Here is a 25,893-nt window from a genome sequence, read left to right as displayed (position 1 = left end):
ATTTTCCAAATAGAAAAACAATGCACAACCCATCTCAGGATATACTTTTGTTGAAGTGCCAAACTTCCTCCTCCCCATGTATTAGGGCTGAAATGTAGAATTTGCCCAGGATACTAGCACACCGAATCTTATCAACTAAAAGTTAGGATAACATTTACCATCATGGGAAACAAGATACGGCTCACAATTTGAGCAAAAGCTCTTTGTCAGACCAAAGGTCCTTTGTCAGACCATTTGAGCGAAAGACCAGACATATTTTGTTTCCCACGGAGATAAATATATTGTTATCAATTCAAGTTGATAAATTCCGTTATTTATTTTTCCGCTGATGCAAAACCAACGCGAGCCTTCACAGAGACTAGTATTACGTTGTACCAGCATACAATGAGCCACCTTTTTTTTGAAGGCATCATAGGATTTTTCATTTCTTCAAGTGAATGCGCGCAGTTGGGACAGCGGGGCTAACATCCCCTCCGTAGAACGACATATACATTGATGCTACACCTTGATTTATAGTCGGACAAGCAGATAACCTGGTTCCACCGAACTGTTGTGAGGAAATTTGTTCCCAGTACAATATGGAATATTTGGGGAGTTTGCCAGGAATGTCTTGATAGCATAATGGCCATCACCCGTGGAAATTCTGCATAATGTAAAATGTCACTTCCAGTTTTCAACCCCCTTCTTATTCAAGTCCTCAACCCCTCCCCTCCCATCCCCAAGTCTTCAGCCCCTCCCCACCAAGTCTTCAAACCCCTCTCCCAGCTGTTTGTCCCCTCTCTGCCCCCCCCCCCCGACACCCCCACCAATTTTTCTTCTTCAGGTGCTCAACCACCCCCTCCCAGCCCCAACTCTGGAAGCCCCCTCCCAATGCCAAGTCCTCAAACCCCCCCAAAGCCTCAACCCCCTTTTCCCAAATCTCTCCCTTCTCTGCTCTGTCCTTCCCCACTTCAACTCTCTGTCCTCCAATCCCCCTTTCTCCTTCAAGTTCTCAACCCCTCTCCCACCCAAGTCTGCAGCTTCCCCTTTTTTCAAAACCTCAACCCTGCCCGAGCCATCCCAACTCTAAAGCTGCATAATAATTACTAACTGTTAAGACTGCTAAGGTTTCTTGGTGAAGTAAATCGACGGAAAAGTAATTATATGTTGACAGAACTGATGGAATAGTTTGTGGTTATATATATATATATATATATATATATATATATATATATATATATATATATATATATATATTATAATAGCCGTAGATGATTCTGTCTGTCTGTCTGTTGGGTGTCTGTCCGGGGTGTGGCTTACTCGGTTTGCACAGTAGCTCCACCCATAGCTCCATCCATTCTGGGAGTGGCTTCATATAATTATAAACAAATATCCACCATTTTATTAACTCGCATAGCTTTGAGGCCTGTTTTGTAGGCCCGTGGTGTCTTGCTCTCTCTCCCAGTTTTATTTCAAATCAAATTCGATATATCATTTCATTTTTCACAGTCGCTAACATAGTTTTAGACTCGGTTGAAAAAAACGGGAAGAAAATCCAATGAAAGTTGCCGTTTATAGAACGAAATGAATTCTCAAACGCCTGTAACTTCAAGGCCAATGAGTCTCTCTCACGCCTTTATCTCCAATCTAACTCACCATATGATTTCATTTTTATCGATGGTTTCAGACTCGGTGTCAGCAATAATTGAGAACATTCCACACACGCGGGAAAATGCAGAGATATATTTTTAAAAATCGCGTCATGGTGTATCATACACCGCCCAACATGACACCGACGGCAACGTGTATATATATGATATATTAAAAAGAAAGAGATATATTAAAAATTCGCTTTTGCTTTTCCCTTAAGATATATTACTTTTTCGTTTGATGACAGTCGTCACAAAAACGTCAACAATGATGCCGACATATATTTCTTCGTTTTTATTTCATTCAACATCAGCCAGAAGTAAAATATGTTTCAGGAAATTACCGAGATATTTCTTCGTTTTTTTTATTAGTTATGTGCGCATACACTTTAAATAGGTTTATTTGAAATCTTTAATTTTCCACAAACATTCCACACACGCGGGAAAATGCAGAGATATATTTTTTAAAATCGCGTTATGGTGTAATCATACACCGCCCAACATGACACCGACGGCAATGTGTCAATATATATTTAAAATTCGCTTTTGCTTTTCCGTTAAGATATATTACTTTTTCGTTTGATGACAGTCGTCACAAAAACGTCAACAATGATGCCGACATATATTTCTTCGTTTTTATTTCATTCAACATTATTAGCCGGAAGTAAAATATGTTTCAGGAAATTACCGAGATATTTCTTCGTTTTTTTTATTAGTTATGTGCGCATACACTTTAAATAGGTTTATTTGAAATCTTTAATTTTCCACAATATAATTTACTTGCCATTTATCATTTGATGATTACGAGACACTTCCTCTTGAGGATCGTGACAATTCATGCGCTGCGTGGAAACTTCTATTTCCAAAATGAATGAGACGATCGATGAAGAACGCAGACTTGAACAGGATGTGGCAAGAAAGCGAATGAGACGGGCGAACGAGTCCGTCGACGAACGTCAATGCAAACTTGCGGGGTCACCCGTGGGAATCCCACGGGCATGGATGTGTGTGACATTTCGACATATTGAGTTAGATGCTGCACATTCATTTTTACAAAATGGTTACTGGCAATTCATCAGATCCAGAAATGGTGTAATGAACACAATTTATTTACGCGCAAGCAAGAAAGCAAGACGGTGTAGCGGTTACCGCTGGATGCACACAATCGCCTTGCACCGGCCAGAACACGGCCAGACGCGCCTCTCCCGGGCATGCCCGGACTCACTGTTCCCGGGCACGCCCGAACCTCCCGGGCACGCCCGGTCTCGTCTTTCCCGGGCATGCCCGCTCTCGCCTTTCCAGGGCTCGCCCAGAGCGTCCGGGCATGCCCGCTATCGCCTTTTCAGGGCTCGCCCAGAGCGTCCGGGCATGCCCGCTATCGCCTTTCCAGGGCTCGCCCAGAGCGTCCGGGCATGCCCGCTATCGCCTTTCCAGTGCTCGTCCAGAGCGCCCGGGCACGCCCAGCCTCGACTTGCCAGACCGCAGCCAAACACGCCCGGGCAGGTCCAGACTCGCCTTTCCAAGGCTCGCCCTTGACACCCGGGCATGCCCGGTATAGCTTTTGCCGGGCAAACTTCCCGACACAAATGTGTATATATATATTGCTGCCCGATAAACGGGCTTGTCAGAATACCTGAGCTGTTTTGTTTCAATAAAGCAACTCGGACGAATTCCGTCTTTGGTCGCGTCAATTCTTTCGACTCGCGTTGGAGCGCAGTTCCTTCAACGGCCCGATTTCCGATTCCGACGGGCGGGAGGGGCCGACGGGCGAGACGGGCCGACGAGCGAGACGGGCGAGACGGGCCGACGGGCGAGACGGGCCGATTTGGAGCAAGAAAAAGAACGAGACGGGAGAAAAACGAGAGAAACGAGACGGGGAAAGCCGATTGGAGAGGCGAGTGAGGAGCGATTGGAGAGGCGAGTGAGGCGCGATTGGAGAGGCGAGTGAGGAGCGATTGGAGAGGCGAGTGAGGAGCGATTGGAGAGGCGAGTGAGGAGCGATTGGAGAGGCGAGTGAGGAGCGATTGGAGAGGCGAGTGAGGAGCGATTGGAGAGGCGAGTGAGGAGCGATTGGAGAGGCGAGTGAGGAGCGATTGGAGAGGAGAGGAGTGTGGGGATTGGAGAGGTGAGGGATTGGAGAGGAGAGGAATGTGAGGGATTGGAGAGGAGAGGAGTGCTAGGTGGAGATAGGAGAGTGTCAGGTGGAGAGAGGAGAGTGTCAGGTGGAGAGGAGTGAGGAGTCACATATTATGTGAAATAAATAAATTGTGTTCATTACACCATTTCTGGATCTAATGAATTGCCAGTAACCATTTTGAATGTGCAGCATCTAACTCAATATGTCGAAATGTCCCACGGGTGACCCCACTATATTTCTTCGTTTTTATTTCATTCAACATTATTATCCGGAAGTAAAGGTTCACATGTTCATTTCACGTGTGCAAAAACAAACTCCATTTCACGTGTGCATGGACATGAAACACAGACGGGAAATTGCTAAGAGATATTTCGTTCGAAGCAATTCTACACCGCCCAAATAAAATATTTCACCGATACACCGAGCGAATTTCAGCGAATTTCACCGAGTTTCAGGAAATTACCCAGAGATATTTCTTAGTTTTTATTTCATTAGTTACTAGCAGAAGTACTCAGCGTTGCCGGGCGGGGGAGGGGGGAAGGGCACGTACACTTTAAACATGTATATACATGTGGGATGTGGGATATATACATGTGGGACGTGTGTGTGTGTGTGTGTGTGTGTGTGTGTGTGTGTGTGTGTGTGTGTGTGTGTGTGTGTGTGTGTGTGTGCGTGCGCGCGCGTGCATGTGTGTGTGTGTGTGTGTGTGTGTGTGTGTGTGTGTGTGTGTGTGTGTGTGTGTGTGTGTGCGCGTGCATATATGTGTATGTGTATATATATATGTCTGTGTGTGTGTGTCTGTATGTGTATATGTGTGTGTGTTTGTGTGTGTGTGTGTATGTATGTGTGTGTGTGGGTGTACATGTGTGTATGTGTATATATATATGTGTGTGTATATGTGTATGTGCATATGTGTATGTGTGTGCATGTGTGTCGGTGTACATGTGTGTGTACACATGTGTATGTGTGTGTATATATTTGTGTATGTGTATATATGTGTGTCTGTATGTGTATATATGTGTGTCTGTATGTGTATATATATGTGTGTGCATGTGTGTGGGTGTACATGTGTGTGTACATGTGTGTGTGTGTGTGTGTGTATGTATGTATGTATATGTGTGTATGTGTATGCATGTGTGTGTGTGTGTATGTGTATATGTGTCTGTGTGTGTATATGTGTATGTGTGGGCATGTGTGTGTATCCATATGTGTATGTGTATATGTGTGTATGTGTATATGCATGTGTCGGTGTACATGTGTGTGTACGTGTGCGTGCATGTGTGTGTGTATGTGTGTGTGTGTGTGTGTATGTGTATGTGTGTTTGCGTGTGTGTGTATATATATATGTGTGTGTGTCGGTGTATATGTGTGTCGGTGTACGTGTGTGTGTGTGTGTGTGTGTGTGTGTGTGTGTGTGTGTGTGTGTGTGTGTGTGTGTGTGTGTGGGTGTGTGTGTGTGTGTGTGTGTGTTTGTGTGGGTGTGTGAATAAGAGAGAGACCGAATTGTGAGATACAGAAATGAAAAAACGAGGTGTGTGTGTGTGTGTTATTGTGAAACAGGTGCAGCATCTAACTCAATATGTCGAAATGTCACACACGTCCATGCCCGTGGGATTCCCACGGGTGAACCCACTAGTATATATATATATATATATACTACTACTAGCTGAGGTACCCGGCTTCGCCCGGGTTGAATAAGAATAAGACAAATATATGATGAAAAGAACATGTATATTTTAGAGCAATATCACAGTACATTTCCTACATGACGTTTTGTCAATTGTCAATTTCTCAAAACCTCTTGGTATACAACATTTCTGGTTTTCTTACTTGGTGTCAAGACATAAAGATTGCTTGGTTTTCCAACCCTCGAGCAGCCCACGTACAGCTGGCCATGGGAAGTACCCGGCATTGCCGGGCGGGGGAAGGGAGGGGAGGAGGAAGGGGAGGGGAACGGGGGGGGAGGAGAGGGTGAGAGGGGAGAAGAGGGGCGGAGGGGAGAAGAGGGGGGGAGGGGAGAAGAGGAGGGAGGGGAGAAGAGGAGGGAGGGGAGAAGAGGAGGGAGGGGGAGGAGGAGAGGAGAGAAGAGGATGGGGAGGGGGAGGAGGAGAGGAGAGGAGAGAAGAGGATGGGGAGGGGGAGGGGGGTGTCAAGTCGGAAGTCATTGTCATCAATTGAATGTCACATTTATTTTTTATTCCCTGTCAAATGGCATTGGTCCATCATTCCGAACCCGGAAGTCGGAAGTCATTGTCGTCAAAGTTGAAAAAGTAACGTTACGAAATACGCTGATGACGTCATAAATTTAAAACCCGAAGGTTTTTTAAACATTTAAGGTGTGCTGTAGTTGCTCTGGGACGTACTGATTCCGAATATGAAGTTGAAAAATTAACGTTCCGAAATACGCTGATGTCATAATTTTAAAACGCGACTTTTTTTTTTTAGTTGAGATTTTATTCGAATTCGAATTCCATTAAATTTCAACTGTTGGAAACAATAATTATTTCAATTTCCAACAGTTTAAATAATTATTGTTTCCAACAGTTGAAATTTAATGGAATTCGAATTCGAATAAAATCTCAACTACCGTTTATTCATTCTTGGCGCAAAAAAATGGCGCGCATTTTGTCATTATATGCGACTTTACGTCACTCCTACGGATGTGAAAACATTTGTTTTCCTTAAAAATATATTTAAAATAAATACAATAATATATAAATTAACAATAAAAGAAGCTAAAAAACAATTTAAAATACAATAAAAAGCACATTGAAAATATATAAATATGTACGTACAGTATACTGTACGTACGCGCAACCGCGGGATCGGAAAGGGGCAATAGCGCCGCCACAAACTACACCATGGAATTGCAGCTGGCGCGGTTTTTTAAACCATTGATATGAAAATAAAACGTAGCCTATAACCACCAGGATTTTATGCTGATTCCGAATCTGTGTCTAAAACTTTTCTCCGATGTGTAGTTCTTGAGTTATAAGCGGACATCCAGACAGACACACACACACACACACACACACACACACACACACACACACACACACACACACACACAGACAGACACTCCTCCTTTATATATAGAGAGAGATATATATATATATACACACACACATATACAGGATGCGCCAGAAATATGGTTATTTTTAACACTTCTGTAAAGGTAATAAAAAGTTGTATTTCCAAGCAAATTCTTACACGAAAGTGAAGTACATAACATGCCATTTACTTGTGCAAAAGAACATCTAGGAGATGCACACCATTTCGTCTGACACATTCCTCCAATCTTAGACGCCAATTTATTCATGAAGTTCTGCAACATGGCCACGTCAATATCATTGATTTCGCGTCTGATGTTTTCCTTAAGTTCATAAAGAGTTTGTGGACGGTTAACATACATTTTGTCCTTCAGATATGACCACAATAAATAATCACATGCAGTCAAATCGGGTGACCTCGCTGGCCATGGAATATCGCCGTTTCTGGAAATGACATGCTTTGGAAAGAGCGCCCTTACAGTAGTCATGGACACTCTGGCGGTGTGGGGGGTTGCACCATCTTGCTGAAACCACATCATTGGGCTCACTTCTACAAATCTGTTTAATTCTCTGGAGAGGAAGTTGGAAACCATATCGGTATATCGAGCTGCAGTAACAGTGACGGCATTTACGTTATCGTTCTCAAAGAAGTAAGGCCCTATGATGCCAAACAATGAAAGTGCACACCACACTGTGACTTTGGGACTGTGTAACGGTTTCGTGTGCATTTCTCTTGGGTTTTCAGCTGCCCAAAAACGAGTATTTTGCTTGGTGACATTGCCACACAGATGAAAATGTGCTTCATCAGACATGAACAAATTGTTAGCAATGTTTTGGTTTTCATTTCCGTCCATAAATGAAAGCATTCCCTCAAAGCGAAAGCGCGTTCTTCACCCGACCAGTTCCACATGGTCACTCAAGTATTCTGCCCGCAAGAAATGAAACGAAATCGGTAAAAAAAAAAAGAACAAAAAAATGCATGTTATGTACTTAAATATCATGAATGAATTTATTTTGAAATACAATTTTTTATTTCCTTCACACGAATTTCAAAAATTACCATATTTCTGCCTCGCCGTGTGTGTGTGTGTGTGTGTGTGTGTGTGTGTGTGTGTGTGTGTGTGTGTGTGTGTGTGTGTGTGTGTGTGTGTGTGTGTGTGTGTGTGTGTGTGTGTGTGTGTGTGTGTGTGTGTGTGTGTGTGTGTGTGTGTGTGTGTGTGTGTGTGTGTGTGTGTGTGTGTGTGTGTGTGTGTGTGTGTGTGTGTATATATACAGACTTGGCATTTAATATGGAATATTTTTTTTTCCTTGACTTGGGTTTACTTTCTGAACTCGGGAAAAATCAATCTGGTGAGTTTCTTTTACGCTTCGGTGATTTCTTCGTTAAAAGAACCATGTCACTGATTATTTGTCGCAGCAAGAAGTCAATAACAGGATTATATCACAGGTGGCGTGACAAAATGTACGGACAGGCACATTTGACGATTGGCTTCACAATCGGTTATATAAGGGTTGTTGCGTTCTGTATTAGTGGAAAACAACTGCTGCACATCTACAAAGGTTATTGCCGCTTCCCCTGGAGATGGTCCGTCAACTCGACCATGCTGTTTGTCATTTAGTGGTGGCTTTACGAAATTCCGGCATGAAACAGCGTGCTATTGCTCGGCAGTATGGCATCAATCAAGGTCAGGTGTCAAAGATCCTGAAACGAAATGCTCAGAGGGGTGTCCCTACTCCAATACCGAGGTCAGGACGTCCCCACACAATCACAAGGAGGGATGATCGCCAGCTGCACCGGTTAGTCCTCAATGGCCGTACCAAGTCAGCTAATCGGCTTAGGGCTGAGTGGCAGCAACTGACAAATGTGCCTGTATCCAGAAGGCTAGTCAACCAACGACTGGTTCAAGCAGGCTATCGTGCCAGGCGTCCCTTGAGAAAGCCACATCTGACCAGACAACACCGCCAGCACCGATTGCATTGGGCCAGAGAGCACCGTCAATGGCAGCCAGGACACTGGAATCACGTGATCTTCAGTGACAAGTCTACATTTCTGGTCTATCGTCAATATGGCCGCGTCCGAGTGCGCAGACAAGTGCATGAAGCCTACAACGAAGATTGTATAGTGCCAAGAGTCCAAGCTGGAGGTGGTGAGGTGACCGTTTGGGCTGCTTTTCATGCAGGGGGCAAAACTGACCTGGTTCTGAATGGAAACCTGAACCAGTTCAAGCACAGGGCCATTCTGGAAGAAACATTGCTTCCATTTGTTCGTGCAGCCTTTCGAGGAAACTTTGTCTTCCAAGATGACAATGCACGGCCTCATCGTGCTCGCATGATCCAACACTTTCTTGCTGACAGTGGTGTAGAGCATATGGAGTGGCCTGCCATGTCCCCGGATATGAATCCGATCGAGAACTTGTGGGCAGAATTAACGCGTCAAATCGACAACTTGGACCAGCAGCCTGCCTCTGTGCGTGAATTGCAGCAGGCTATTGACACTGCATGGCAAGCTATTCCTGTCCAAACCTTGGCAAATCTCGTGAACAGCATGCCTCGACGTGTACGTGCTCTCCTGAATGCTTGTGGGGGTTACACGAAGTACTGAACTGTAATTTTACTGTCCGTAATCCCAGGCGTAATTTAACTTTTGTTTTTGTTAAAAAAAATTTTTTGGCTAATGTGCAAAATAAAGAGATACTTCTGGAAAACGCACAGAAGTTTAACACAGTACTGTCCGTGAATTGAGTTCGATATCAGTTTACATCACTTTCAAGGATCAATTTATTTGCTTCGAAATGTCAAATGTGGTTTTTGTTTCTTTTAAAGGTCATATTAACAAAATCTAGAATAATTTCAACATAATTCCAATGAACTTTTGGTTCTAAGTCATCTTGAAAAGTAAGTTCACCCCCACAAAAAAATATTCCATTTTAAATGCCAAGTCTGTATATACAGACTTGGCATTTAATACGGAATATTTTTTTTCCTTGACTTGCGTTTACTTTCTTAACTCAGTAAATCAATCTGGTGAGTTTCTTTTACACTTTGGTGATTTATTTGTTAAACGAACCATGTCACTGATTGTCTGTCGCAGCAAGAAGTCAACAACAGGATTATATAACAGGTGGCGTGGCAAAATGTATGGACAGGTGCATTTGACGAATGGCTTCACAGTCGGGTATACAAGGGTTGTTGCGTTCTGTATTAGTGGAAAACAACTGCTGCACGTCTCCAAAAGTTATTGCCGCTTCCTCTGGAGATGGTCCGTCAACTCGACAATGCTGTTTGTCATGGAGTGGTGGCTTTACGAAATTACGGCATGAAACAGCGTGCTATTGCTCGGCAGTATGGCATCACTCAAGGTCATGTGTCAAAGGTCCTGAAACTAAATGCTCAGAGGGGTGTCCCTACTCCAATACCGAGGCCAGGACGTCCCCGCAGAACCACAAGGAGGGATGATCGCCAGCTGCACCGGTTCGTCCGCAATGGCCGTACCAAGTCAGCTAATCGGCTTGGGGCTGAGCAGCAGCAACTGACAAATGTGCCTGTATCCAGAAGGCTAGTCAACCAACGACTGGTTCAAGCAGGCTATCGTGCCAGGCGTCCCCTGAGAAAGCCACGCCTGACCAGACAACACCGCCAGCGCCGATTGCAGTGGGCCAGAGTGCACCTTCAATGGCAGCCAGGACACTGGAATCATGTGATCTTCAGTGACGAGTCTAGATTTCTGGACTATCGTCAAGGTGGCCGCGTCCGAGTGCGCAGACAAGTGCATGAAGCCTACAACAAAGATTGTATAGTGCCAAGAGTCCAAGCTGGAGGTGGTGCGGTGACCGTTTGGGCTGCTATTCATGCAGGGGGCAAAACTGACCTGGTTGTTCTGAATGGAAACCTGAACCAGTTCAAGTACAGGGCCATTCTGGAAGAAACATTGCTTCCATTTGCTCATGCAGCCTTTCCAGGAAACGTTGTCTTCCAAGATGACAATGCACGGCCTCATCGTGCTCGCATGATCCATAACTTTCTTGCTGACCGTGGTGTAGAGCATATGGAGTGGCCTGCCATGTCCCCAGATATGAATCCGATAGAGAACTTCTGGGCAGAATTAACGTGTCAAATCGACCACTTGGATCAGCAGCCGACCTCTGTGCGTGAATTGCAGCAGGCTATTGTCACTGCATGGCAAGCGATTCCTGTCCAAACCTTGGCAAATCTCGTGAACAGCATGCCTCAACGTGTACGTGCTCCTGAATGCTCGTGGGAGTTACACGAAATACTGAACTGTAATTTTACTGTCCGTAATCCCAGTCGTAATTTCACTTTTGTTTTTGTTAAAAAAATTTTTGGCTAATGTGCAAAATAAAGAGATACTTCTGGAAAACGTACAGAAGTTTAACACAGTACTGTCCATGAATTGAGTTCGATATCAGTTTACATCACTTTCAAGGATCAATTTATTTGTTTCGAAATGTCAAATGTGGTTTTTGTGTCTTTTAAAGGTCACATTAACAAAATCTAGAACTAGAACGGGCACTCGGTAGAGCGCATACCTTCGCCGCAGCTACTGTTCTGTACTTGGTAAAAATACGATTTTGACCTTTTCGTGACCTTGACCTTTGACCCGATCGCTCCCAAAATCTAATCAAATGTGTCCCGTATAATAACCAATCATCCCACCAAATTTCATTCAATTCGGTTGAATACTTTTTGAGTTATGCGAATAACATACACACACACACACAGACATACAAATAAATACACAGCGATCAAAACATAACCTTCCGCTTTTGCGAAGGTAATAATTTCAACATAATTCCAATGAACTTTTGGTTCTAAGACATCTTGAAAAGTAAGTTCACCCCCACAAAAAAAATATTCCATATTAAATGCCAAGTCTGTATATATATATATATATATATATATATATATATATACCCATTTAATATGGATATCTGATATATATACGTATACACACACACACACACACAGTGGAACCTTGACTTACGAGTTTAATCGTTCTGTGACCGAGCTCGTAACTCAAATTGCTCGTATCTCAAATCAAATTTCCCCATTGAAATGCTATTAATCCGTTCCAGCCCGCCAAAAACCACACCAATTTTTTTTTAAATATACAGTATATATAAAAATATCTCGCGCTTTATATTTCACCTGTATGCAGCATACAAGTTGGCAGGATGGCCTGGACTGGAGGTACGCACACTTGACTCTAAAGTCTAAACTGTCCAGCCTGGGTTTGAATCCCGACCCAGCTATAACCTGTCATGGGTGAATCACAGGCAGGGTGATTCATCAATGTGTGTACCGCTAAACTGGGCGCCCCGTTTGCGTCCCATTAGTTGTTGGATGTTAAGGATCTCACCGTGTTTTCCACAAAGAGAAGGCGAGCTATCGCCGGCACTCTGAACAAGTTGTGGCCTGGCATGCTCTTCTCCTCTGCCGTTATATACGTCCTCCTCGGCACCTCGCTCATGTTTTTCGACGATTGCGTGTTTTATATCCAAGCACAAGTTTTATATAAAACACGACGATTGCGTGTTTTATATCCACAAGTTGTGGCCTGGCATGCTCTTCTCCTCTGCCGTTATATACGTCCTCCTCGACACCTCGCTCATGTTTTTCGACGATTGCGTGTTTTATATCCAAGCACATCATCCTCTTCTTCTTCTCAGTACCGTGTTTTCCACAAAGAGAAGGCGAGCTATCGCCGGCACTCTGAACAAGTTGACGGCAGAGATACTGTACTTGCACGGCAAGATAACCACGTGACCGGAACCCACCTGGCGGCGTAAACTCAAAATAACCAACATGCGAAAACAAAAATGCAGCGCTATACGACAGAGATACTGTACTTGCACGGCAAGATAACCACGTGACCAGAACCCACCTGGCGGCGTAAACTCAAAATAACCAACATGCGAAAACAAAAATGCAGCGCTATACGTCAGAGATACTGTACTTGCACGGCAAGATAACCACGTGACCGGGTGGCGAAAGCTCGTAACTCGGATCTCGGCTCGCATCTCAAAGCAATAAACCGCCCGAGCGACGGCTCGTATCTCGAAAAACTCGTAAGTTGGGGCACTCGTAAGTCAAGGTTCCACTGTATATATATATATATATATATATATATATATATATATATATATATATATATATATATATATATATATATATATATATATATATATATATATATATATATAGATGAATTCCATGAAAATCGTCACCCACGTGTGATTCCGTCACATTACCTGGTCTGCCACCTATAGTTTGCAGTTTCTGCATTGAATAATATATGAATGAATGAATGATCGTTTTAAGGCCATTTTTCCCCGCTAGGGCGGGGGTTAGCCTTGCGGGCCCCATGACAATCATGGTTCCCTGTTTGAGGCAATGTTTTTATGGCCGGATGCCCTTCCTGACGCCAACCCTTGGTCACGCTCTTACGATGCGCAGGGATATGGTGTACCTATTCTAAATCGGGGTACACACCGTGATCATTCATCCCAGCAAGCTGGTACTCAATTAGCCGACCTCGGAAGGATGACAGGCTGAGTCAACCCCCCTGGCGTTAATTCAGCGATCGACCGGGATTACCGGTAATGCATTACCAATAAGACTGCGATAGGAAAGCAGTACTATTGTTGACGTCCGAATTTTTTTTTCTAGACCTTGTGTTCACTAACAGAGCAGAGTTTTTATATCAAATCTCATGTCTGTTTACCATGTCCACATAGTGTGATTCCGTCACAAGACTATTCTGGGTAACAAATTTGGTTAACCGGGGTAAGCCTCACTGAGAGTCGTACTCGTCTGTAGCCATGTGACAGTTCTGGTTCAATACATATAATTGAATTCTCTCTGCTCTTCTTAGCATTCAAGATAATTACCTTATATGTTCAAAATTAGAGTGCACATGGTGATTCCGTCACAATGGAATTCATGTTTATATATATATATATATATATATATGATACAGGCAAGGCGTACGTATGTGGCGGTGACGTCACAGCGTGCGCTCATTAGGTTGGAGAACTGAAATTATATTCTGATATATACAGTCACGTGAAAAAGTAAGTACACCCCATGTAAAGTTTTGACTTTTTCAACATATTTCAACATACAGCTATTTGATCTTCATTTCAACAATATTGATAGACAAAGGTGATATAATATAACAAATATCATGAAACATTTACATTTTGTAGTCCATTGTATAATTTATATAAACATAAAAGCAAATTTCGCATGTGGAAAAAGCAAGTACACCCCGACATTTATCACTACTTCAAACACCTAAAATTTGAATCAGGTGCACCAGCTCAGTTGCAAATGATTAGAACATTGTTAGAGAGGATCTTGGAGGAACCTGTCTTATTTAAACCTCAGACATTTAGTTTGGTTTGCTCTTTGTTGTTGAAGTGTGTGGCGTCACCATGCCTGGATCAAAAGAGCTCTCTGAGGCCTTCAGAAAGAAGGTTATAGATGCCTACGAGTCTGGGAAGGGATTTAAAAAGATCTCCAAACAATTTGAAATCAATCACTCGACTGTCCGGAAGATCATCTACAAGTGGAGAAGATTCCAAACAACTGCCAACTTGTTCAGGCCAGGCCGCCCCAGAAAGTTCAGCCCGAGAGCAGACCGGAAGATGCTGAAAGAAGTCTGTAAGAACCCCAGAATTTCATCACGGGACCAACAGGTAGCTCTTGCCACTGTTGATGTCAAAGTGCACGATTCTACCATTAGAAAGAGGCTGCACAAATTTGATCTACATGGGAGGTGTGCCAGGAGGAAACCTTTGCTGTCCAGAAAGAACATCAGGGCAAGACTAACGTTTGCCAATGAACACCTCGGCAAAGACCAGCACTTCTGGAACAATGTGCTCTGGACAGATGAGTCAGAGGTAGAGCTATTTGGCCACAGTACCAGAAGACATGTTTGGCAAAAACCAAAGACAGCATTTGACCACAAGAACCTGATACCAACTGTAAAGCATGGTGGTGGAAATATTATGGTTTGGGGCAGCTTTGCTGCATCAGGGCCTGGGCAGCTCACCATCATAGAATCCACTCGGAATTCTTCAATGTACCAGAGGGTGCTTGAGGATAATGTGAGGCCATCTGTCGGAAAGTTGAAGCTCAACCGAAGGTGGACCTTGCAACATGACAATGACCCTAAACAACAACAACAACAACATGCATTTTAAGGCCATTTTCCCTGCTAGAGCGGGGGTTAGCCTTGCGGTCCCCATGACAATCTTCTCCATTTTGCCCTATTTTCTGCATCTCTCCTTGTTAACCCCCTTGCCCGCATTTCTTCTTCCACCATCTTTAGCCAAGTCTTTCTCGGTCTTCCCTGTCCTCAACTTCCTTCTACATTAATTTCCATCACTCTTCTCAACCAGTCACTTTCATCCTTCCTCAACACATGACCAAACCATTTCAACCTGTTCCTCTTCACAGCATCAATCACAGGCAATATTCCCATCATCTTTCGCAATTCATCATTTGTCTTCCTCTCTCTCAACGATACTCCGCACATCCATCGAACCATTCGCATTTCCACCCTTTCCAGCCTTCGTTGCTGCTCCACATTCATTACCCATGTCTCGCTCCCATAAATCATAACACTTCTCACACATGCAGCATACACCTTTCCCTTCAGCTTCAGCGACACTCTCCTCCTCATCAGCACGCCACTCAGTTCATGAAACTTCTTCCATGCACATCTCACTCGAGCATCCGTTGCCGAGTCTGATCCACCTTCTCCATTCAGCATGTCTCCGAGGTAGCAAAATGTTTTCACACCTTCCAGCTTCACGCCGTCTCCAAGATCCAACTCAACATTTCCTCCATCTGCAGCTCCCTCTGTGCACACCTTACATTTGAATGTAGCTGCCACACTGGTAAATGACCCTCTCAGACCACTACATTTTTGATGAACCCACTCAGCGCACATTGTACATTGAATGGAGTTCACTCCGACACCCTTCCTGCACACAGCACACGGCCACTTCCCAGTTCTTTCCACCTCACCACATGCTTTACCACTTGCCATCACCTTCGTCTTTCCGATATTCTCCTTCAGACCTTTTGTCTCCATACATTCCTTCCACTTGTTCATCTTTTCCTTCAGTCCATCCATACTTTCCGCAATCAACACCAGATCATCTGCATACAACAACTCCCACGGTAAACCCTCCTTTACGTTCTGAGCCAGCACCTCCATCACAGCTACAAATAGTAGTGGACTTAGTACCGACCCCTGATGCACTCCCACCTTCACCTCAAACTCACCACTGTTCCCATCCTTCGTCCTTACAGCTGTGCGCGCTCTTTTGTACATTGCCATCACTACTCTGATCAACCATTCCTCCACTCCTAACTTCCTCAATGCCCATGTCAATACTTTGCGTGGAACCCTATCGAATGCTTTCTCCAGATCAACAAACCCAAAAAACAACTTCTTCCTGTTCTCCATGTACTTCTCCTGCAACTGCCTCACAATGAAAAGTGCATCTGTCGTTCCTCTTTCTGGCATAAATCCAAACTGCATTTCGTCGATCTTCACTCTCTTCCTTATCCTCCTCTCCAACACCCTTTCCAATACCTTCATTCCATGCTCCAAAAACTTTATCGCTCGGTACGAGCCACACTCCAGAGGGTCACCTTTCCCCTTGTTTCGAGGGACGAGGGTACTCAGTTCCCAGTCCACTGGAATGCGGCCTTCTTTCACCACCAGATTACAGGTCTCTGTCATTCTCTTCACACCCCAACTTCCTGCTGCCTTCAACATATCTCCCACAACTCCCGTCGGCCCTCCCGCTTTTCCACAATGACCCTAAACATACCAGTAAATCCACCAAGGAATGGCTGAAAAGAAAGAAGTGGAGGGTTCTGGAATGGCCAAGTCAAAGCCTTGATCTAAATCCCATCGAGATGTTGTGGGGAGATTTGAAACGAGTTGTGCATGCAAGAAACACCTCAAACATCGCACAGCTGAAAGAATTCTGCATGGAGGAGTGGGCAAAAATTCCTCCCAGTCGATGTCAGAGACTGGTAGACAGTTATAAGAAACGCCTACTTGAGGTTGTTTCTGCCAAAGGGGGCAATACCACCTATTAGAGCCAAGGGTGTACTTACTTTTTCCACATGCGAAATTTGCATTCATGTTTATTTAAATTATACAATGGACTACAAAATGTAAATGTTTCATGATATTTGTTATATTATATCACCTTTATCTTTCAATATTGTTGAAATGAAGATCAAATAGCTGTATGTTGAAATATGTTGAAAAAGTCAAAACTTTACATGGGGTGTACTTACTTTTTCACGTGACTGTATATATTATTTATTTTGCTTCCAGTAGGTGTGCAAACCAACTACTCTGAGCCTATACACTGCCAGTGTATGCAACAAAAATGTACATAACTTTAAATAGCATGAATGTCGATATTTTTATACCTCCACATGCACTGTCCGGAGACCCAAGAGCTTTTAAACAAGGTATTATTCAGCACTATATGCACTGTGGTAACGACGTTTACCTCGTTCAGATATGATGGTGCAACTTGCATTTACATATAGATCGATAGATAGTTAGACTGGGAAGTGAACCCGGATAGAGGGCTCAAAACAGAGGATGCTACCTCTGCTGTCCTGTCAGTCCAGAACCAAAGTAATTAACAACTCTAATCTCCATTTCCCACCAGGTGCTGGGAGATGCAGTTGGTTGGGGTTTCGTTGTGCGTGGAGCTAAGCCTTGCCATATTCAGGCAGTGGATCCTGGAGGCCCAGCAGCTTCCGCTGGCATGAAGGTGGGCCTTTAAGCATCGATTTGTCAATCTGAAGATCTGTTCTCTAGCAGCAGAAATACAGAAGAAAATGCCATTGATGGTTCTTGATACGGCTAGCTATGTAACTCGTATGTCCAATGCACATTCTGCTTATAACATTTGTTCCAATGTGCCTGCAACCATTGAGAAGTTGGCTTTAGTATTGGCTCTTGACGGTGTTGGTAAACATTCGGCGCAGCTTTCTTTTGGTTGTTTATTTTTTTTATATACAGAGTCGAGGCTCGTGAAAGAGCTAGAACACTGAAAGGATTAGGATGCAATAGACCAAAAATAACATTAGTGGGAGGGTGGGAGCACCAACGGCAGGGTTGAAGGACAAAATACAGGGAGAACTGAACAAATGGGTGTGGGGAGGAATGAGGGATAGGGGACGACATATGCAGTGGACAAGGTTGATATAGAAGAGAACTCTCAGGAAGGAAAAACTAAAAATTTGGCAGTAAATGAGCTTGGTGAGGGGATGTGTTTAAAAATGGGGGTGGAAGAGACCATTGTTTTGGATGGGGGATGATCTAAGATGGTGGTGAACAGCTGTCTTGAAGAATGAGATTGAAAAGAATGTGGAACTTGGTTCCACAGGCAGGAAAAAAGAGGAACAAATGAGTGTAGGTGAGCAGTGATCCTGTATAAATATATATATTTATTATTTTCTGCAGGATGTACGCAGTCCAACATTAACCCCTTTCTGGTGAAATTCCAAAAATACAGGATCATTGCTCACCTACACTCATTTGTTCCTCTTCTTTTTTTCTTTTTTTCCTGCCTGTGGAACCAAGTTCCACATTCTCTTGCAGAAACCTGGGGGTAATAAAGCATGAAAAGAGCCAGACCAGAAAGAAGATGTTAGATGACAGAGACCACCGATCTGTTTGTGATGGGAAATTAATAGGCCCATAGAGTCGGTTTCAGCGCAGGAGATTCCAATAATCTTGGTTTCCACGGTGTCAAGCGGAGCAAGGTGTGAGGCAGGGGAGCCAACCCATAAGGGAGAGCATTACTCCACCAGGCTGCGGATGAAGGTCTTGTAGATGGATAGGAGTTCAGGTGTGCCAAAGATGGATTGTATACGATGAAAGATGTCTCGTCGTCGACTGGCTTTGGAGGCCAACTTTTGAAATGTGGTTTGCGCAAAAATAATCATGGCTGATAGTGAGAACCGGGCGTTTGAGTGACTGATCTTCCTCAAGAGGGTTGTTCGGAAAGTAGATGGGAGGCTTTGCCATCCTGTCCTTTCAGGGAGAGATTTTCTCTGAATACAAAGACCAGAAATAATTCCAAGTTCCAAGTGTTTGACCAATGTTGTATTCCAAGTGTTTGACCATCTTCTGATTTTTTTTCATGGTCTTTCCCGAATCGCATGCAGCAACAGAGGGAACTGCCTGTCTGAAGGATGAGGGATGGTATGGCAATTGGTGGAGTCGTCAAGAAATACATACAAGAGATTTTCCAGAGAATCAGAGAGATCGTTGAAGATTAGGAATAGGACTGGGCCTTGAAATAGGACTGATTTGAGCTTTATGGAAACCACATCTGTTCTCTGTGCTTGTTTGTGAATAGGAATTAATGGTTTCAACTGGATCACTGTTCATTGGTCATGGACCTGCAACTAATAAAACACATTCTTTGCCAACAGACTACAAAAGGTGGCCACACACTGGCCAACTTGTTCGAAATAGCCTGTCTCTTGATGTTGTGTATGAAGGAGGAAACTTTTTTGCCCTAACATTTAAGGAATATTCCTGTTCTAGATAAACTTGGCATAGATGTTTAGTGCTTTTCTATGTACTGTACATTCTGTTTAGGACTTTAAGAAACCAAAAACAATGTATAGGAAACGAAACCAAAAACAATGTTTTTGTTTTTTGGGGTGTTTTGTTGTTTTTTGAGCTACAGCTTTTGTATTTTTTTTTTTTTTTACTCCATCATAGACTGATGGTTTTATGATAGACAGCCTGCATACATTGTAGATGGATAGGACTTCATCATACGCAATTGGTTGTATGAAACGCAGGCTCTATGGAGATTCAATGCCCTCTGAGTACCCTTACATAGCTAGCTGCCCCACTCCGTGTAGCTTTAATCTATTGACTAATGAGACTTATGGTGTTTGCCCCTCGACCAAAAGCACAGACATGTGAAATAGATCGTGACTGATAGTTTTTGTTTATTTATTTATTTATTTATTTATTCATGACACACAACATATGCTCGCCAAGTTTGGCCTACAAGACACAAAGACGTTTCATACAACCAATATTGCGTAAAACAGTGAGCATGCTTACCTTCAGGGATGTCTTAACCAATGCTGAACATGTTGGACACTTTCCATATGGGCTTTGTGACGTTGCTTCCCTTTCGGGGAAAGGAAAATAGAAATACCTCCCTTTTGAACTGTATTTACTTTTCTTTTCTTTTCTTTTTAATAAACGTCCTGTAAGCTGCAAAAGGAATCTCTCAAAGCTGCTGGGGATTTCCAGGTTTTTTTTTTCTTTGTTCTGATGATATTTGTTTTTCCCCAAATCGCATGCACTATTTATACAAGTTACTTGTTTATTCGATGGGAAGTTTTTCACACAATGCAGCACATTTACAGCAGTCTTTGAAGATAATGAATCGGTTGCCTTTCGGAGTGGAAGATGGCTCCTTGCATGAAACTTGCGAACGACCTGCTGAATTTGTTAAAGTCAAGAAGCTGCTGCCCAAACACTAACCCACACTCGGAGGTGACAATTCTTCAGGGTGCCAATAAATTGATTCCTCTTTGTGAAGGATCCCGTGGGCAATTTAGCAACCAGTGCTGGCAGATGGGTGCTCCAGCTTAACGTGCTTCCACTTGGACGGCGCACACGTTGAAGACTCACTGTGCAGGTGAAACACCAGGGTGAAAGTTCATAGCTGGGTTGAGATTCCAAACCAAGCTAGATAGCTCATACGTGAGTGCACATACGGCTAACCTATTCTGCCAGACCATTTCCTGGTTATAATAGGTGGAAAGTTGTACAGCCTAATCCAGACTGTTCTTTTCCTGTCGTATTGTTTCAGCAGTTCGGATGTTATTCGCCACACATGATGAAATGTGATGGGTTTTTTTGTATGTCAGAACGAATAGAATATATTCAATACATGTTGATCGATTTGTAATTAATTGGTGACCCTACCTTACTTTGCTCCTACAGTAAAGTAATTTTCGATTTGTTTTGGATGCAAAGTAAAACCGTCTTACGAAAATTGTTGCTGTTAACCGTGTCGCCAGACACTTGTGCAAATGCTCGTCTGTTGTCTTCCTCGATTGTTGTTCAACCCGTCAAGTGAGCAGTCTGTCAAAAGTAGTCACTGGAAAACCCTTAATGATGCAAAGTCATTCACTCGTATCATGTGCAGCCAATGGCTGCTGGTTTGCGTCATTGCTGGGAGCGATGCTGCTGATGGCGATGACCCCTGCTGGTTAGGGCAGAGATTTGAATTTTGTCCATGGTGTGGGTAATGGCTTTTACCCTCCTCTTTGTGAAGGCCACCTTGGGATTTCCCACCTTGCTTTAACATCTACTGACGTAAACCAGTTTAACGTTCATCGGAGGGACGGCACACACACTGAATCACCCTGCCTGTGAAACACCGTGATGACAGTTTATAGCTGAGTCGGGATTTGAACCCAGGGTAGACAGCTTAGAGTCAAGTGTGCAAACCTCTACTGTCTAGGCCGAGTCCATGGTGCAAAGTGAAAGTCTACAAATGTTATGACTTTCTCGGATTTCTTGCCCCACCTTACTTTCTAGGATTTCTTGCTCCACCTTGCTTTCTAGGATTTCTTGCCCCACCTTGCTTTCTAGGATTTCATGCCCCACCTTACTTTCTAGGATTTCTTGCCGCCCCCTTACTTTCTAGGAATTCTTGTCCACCCCCCCCCCCCCCCCATTTGCTTTCTAGGCTTTCTTGCCCCACCTTGCTTTGTAGGATTTCTTGCCCCACCTTGCTTTCTCGGATTTCTTGCCCCCCCTTGCTTTCTAGGAATTCTTGCCCCCCCCCCTTGCTTTCTAGGCTTTCTTGCCCCACCTTGCTTTCTAGGCTTTCTTGCCCCACCTTGCTTTCTAGGCTTTCTTGCCCCACCTTGCTTTGTAGGATTTCTTGCCCCACCTTGCTTTCTCGGATTTCTTGCCCCCCCTTGCTTTCTCGGAATTCTTGCCCCCCCCTTGCTTTCTAGGCTTTCTTGCCCCACTTTGCTTTCTAGGATTTCTTGCCCCACCTTACTTTCTATGATTTCTTGACCCCCCCTTGCTTTCTAGGAATTCTTGTCCACCCCCCCCCCCCTTTGCTTTCTAGGCTTTCTTGCCCCACCTTGCTTTGTAGGATTTCTTGCCCCACCTTGCTTTCTCGGATTTCTTGCCCCCCCTTGCTTTCTAGGAATTCTTGCCCCCCCTTGCTTTCTAGGCTTTCTTGCCCCACCTTGCTTTCTAGGATTTTCTTGCCCCCCCTTACTTTCTAGGATTTCTTGCCCCACCTTGCTTTCTAGGATTTCTTGCCCCCCCTTACTTTCTAGGATTTATTGCCCCCCCCCCCCCCCTGCTTTCCAGGCTGTCTTGCCCCACCGTGCTTTCTAGGATTTCTTGCCCCACTTTGCTTTTTAGGATTTCTTGCCCCACCTTGCTTTTTAGGATTTCTTGCCCCACCTTGCTTTCTAGGATTTCTTGCCCCACCTTGCTTTCTAGGCTTTCTTGCCCCACCTTGCTTTCTAGGATTTCTTGCCCCACCTTGCTGTCTAGGATTTCTTGCCCCACTTTGCTTTCTAGGATTTCTTGCCCCCCCTTGCTTTCTAGGAATTCTTGCCCCCCCCCTTACTTTCTAGGAATTCTTGCCCCACCTTGCTTTATAGGATTTCTTGCCCCCCCTTACTTTCTAGGATTTCTTGCCCCACCTTACTTTCTAGGATTTCTTACCCCCCCCCCCCCTTTTGCTTTCTAGGCTTTCTTGCCCCACCTTACTTTCTAGGATTTCTTGCCCCACTTTACTTTCTAGGATTTCTTGCCCCACTTTACTTTCTAGGATTTCTTGCCCCCTTGCTTTCTAGGAATTCTTGCCCCACCTTACTTTATAGGATTTCTTACCCCACTTTACTTTCTAGGATTTCTTGCCCCACTTTACTTTCTAGGATTTCTTACCCCACTTTACTTTCTAGGATTTCTTGCCCCACTTTACTTTCTAGGATTTCTTGCCCCACTTTAATTTCTAGGATTTCTTGCCCCACCTTGCTTTTTAGGATTTCTTGCCCCACCTTGCTTTATAGGATTTCTTGCCCCACCTTGCTTTCTAGGATTTCTTGCCCCACCTTGCTTTCTAGGATTTCTTGCCCCCCCTTACTTTCTAGGATTTCTTGCCCCACCTTGCTTTCTAGGATTTCTTGCCCCCCCCCCCTTGCTTTCTAGGATTTCTTGCCCCCACTTGCTTTCCAGGAATTCCCCCCCCCCCCTGCTTTCTAGGCTTTCTTGCCCCACCTTGCTTTCTAGGATTTTCTTGCCCCCCCCTTACTTTCTAGGATTTCTTGCCCCACCTTGCTTTCTAGGATTTCTTGCCCCCCCTTACTTTCTAGGATTTCTTGCCCCCCCCTTGCTTTCCAGGCTGTCTTGCCCCACCGTGCTTTCTAGGATTTCTTGCCCCACTTTGCTTTTTAGGATTTCTTGCCCCACCTTGCTTTTTAGGATTTCTTGCCCCACCTTGCTTTCTAGGATTTCTTGCCCCACCTTGCTTTCTAGGCTTTCTTGCCCCACCTTGCTTTCTAGGCTTTCTTGCCCCACCTTGCTTTCTAGGATTTCTTGCCCCACCTGCTGTCTAGGATTTCTTGCCCCACTTTGCTTTCTAGGATTTCTTGCCCCCCCCTTGCTTTCTAGGAATTCTTGCCCCCCCTTACTTTCTAGGAATTCTTGCCCCACCTTGCTTTATAGGATTTCTTGCCCCCCCCTTACTTTCTAGGATTTCTTGCCCCACCTTACTTTCTAGGATTTCTTACCCCCCCCCCCTTTGCTTTCTAGGCTTTCTTGCCCCACCTTACTTTCTAGGATTTCTTACCCCCCCCCCCCCTTTGCTTTCTAGGCTTTCTTGCCCCACTTTACTTTCTAGGATTTCTTGCCCCATTTTACTTTCTAGGATTTCTTGCCCCCTTGCTTTCTAGGAATTCTTGCCCCACCTTACTTTATAGGATTTCTTACCCCACTTTACTTTCTAGGATTTCTTGCCCCACTTTACTTTCTAGGATTTCTTACCCCACTTTACTTTCTAGGATTTCTTGCCCCACTTTACTTTCTAGGATTTCTTGCCCCACTTTAATTTCTAGGATTTCTTGCCCCACCTTGCTTTTTAGGATTTCTTGCCCCACCTTGCTTTATAGGATTTCTTGCCCCACCTTGCTTTCTAGGATTTCTTGCCCCACCTTGCTTTCTAGGATTGAATACAGTGGAGTTCCAAAGGGTGAATAACTATTGCTGCAACTCTTCATCATACGTAGCAGTTTGATTTTTGAGCGTTTTACAAACACGTTTTTTGAATTGTAACATAAATTTCAAAATAAATTAAAGAATATTTTATTATAGAATATAGGGGACTTAGGGGTGCTGTATAATTACCAAACCACATTCATTATGATGAAATTGCAGAATTCCAGGAACTATATGTTACTTTATGACTACCGTCATTGTACCTAAGTTTGCGTTTGTCCATGTTGTGCATTGTTTTATGCAGGTTTGCCAGTTCCTGGTGTCGGTGAATGGAACTTGTGTCCTGCAGCTGCATTACCACATGATCAGCAACCTGATCCTCATGGGTCCCCGCACACTCGTTTTGGAAGTCATGGAGGAGATTCTGCCCTAAAATGTCACCAAATCCTTTTGACAACAATGATTCTCTCCCACCTCCTTGTTTTCAGCCACCCACTCATTCCCATAAATCTTTATTTTGTTAATTCTGTTAATTTATAATCATTTTGTGTTCAAAAATGCCTCTCCTTTTCCTTCAGCCTTCACAACTTGCGTTGTTACACAGCGGTTCATAGGTTAGCCGAAAAGCCTGTGCTTCACTATTGGGGAACCGAAGGCAAAGCCGCTCTAGCACTGACAGGAATGTTATGGGATCATCTTCTATTGCACTCCCTCTCACCTTTCCCCACCCCACATACACACTGAATGATTGCTCTAATCACTGTAAAGATTTATATTCAAGTACGGTATTTCCATCACATGAATAGTAAATTAATTTTCATTTAAGTTGCTTAATGTGCACTTTTATGTGATCTTGTGTTATATGATCTTGTGTTGTCAGTAACATGCAAAAAAAAAAAATTGGGGGGGGGGGGGGGGCGAGGGATCATTTGAGAACCGAGAATGGGAAGAACAATGATCCTCAAACAGGCTGTGATTGAGATGAATTAGAAGGGGAAACAAATTGATGGAAATTGCTGAGGATGAAGTAGATTGTGATGTTTAACCCAGTTCATTTTTCTAATTCATATTGTGCCTTTGTAACTGTGTTTAAAAGATAACTAAATGCAGTTCGAATGTGTTCTTGTCGTACGCTGTGAGAATTTCAACATAAATGCCCCGTCCGTTTGGTTCCAGTCAAACACAAGGACTATCAACTGGCTTGCCCTTTCAGACGCTGTGAAACTCGGCTCGTCACCTGCCGCGTTCGCTGATCACACATCCTTCCCAGTACAGGCTGTGCTTTTAGAAAACACGACGCAGTGTTATTGTATCGCCTGCAACACGCTGCAAGACTTTGCATGTCTTTTCTGATCGCCCTCACATGCTCATGCCAAAGGTAGAGCTCGTTGAAGGTGCAGCTTCAAATGGCGAGTAAAGTGCCGGCAATTAGCGGTCACCTTTTTGTCTACACCCAAAATTACAGAAAGTTCACTTGAGGACATGACCATATTTGTGGAGCTTTGCAGACTTTCTGTTAATGTGATAAACAGCTTCACAATCAATGCATGAAACTAAAATAGTGATATATACGTATATATATATATATATACACACACAGTCACGTGAAAAAGTAAGTAAACCCCATGTAAAGTTTTGACTTTTTCAACATATTTCAACATACAGCTACTTGATCTTCATTTCAACAATATTGATAGATAAAGGTGATATAATATAACAAATATCATGAAACATTTACATTTTGTAGTCCATTGTATAATTCAAATAAACATAAAT

The 25,893-nt window shown here is 43.7% G+C and overlaps 1 protein-coding gene across 2 annotated transcripts in view; it reads left to right on the top strand.

Moving 5' to 3' along the window:
* The window catches only part of DEPTOR (DEP domain containing MTOR interacting protein), a 149,855-nt gene extending 124,399 nt beyond the window's left edge, over positions 1 to 25,456 (top strand). For both annotated transcript variants that reach the window (XM_068109955.2, XM_078774670.1), the window contains 2 exons: positions 17,549 to 17,653; positions 24,422 to 25,456. In XM_068109955.2, the coding sequence (XP_067966056.1) occupies positions 17,549 to 17,653; positions 24,422 to 24,550 (234 nt within the window). In that variant the 3' untranslated portion in view covers positions 24,551 to 25,456. The remainder of the gene's footprint in view (positions 1 to 17,548; positions 17,654 to 24,421) is intronic.
* Positions 25,457 to 25,893: the final 437 nt, after the last annotated feature.

This window comes from Myxine glutinosa, chromosome 3, assembly GCF_964187855.1.
Source record: "Myxine glutinosa chromosome 3, kmMyxGlut1.1, whole genome shotgun sequence".
NCBI lineage: Eukaryota > Metazoa > Chordata > Myxini > Myxiniformes > Myxinidae > Myxine > Myxine glutinosa.
The sequence above is the reverse complement of the archived record's forward strand: the minus strand, read 5'-3'. Positions and strand labels throughout refer to the sequence as shown.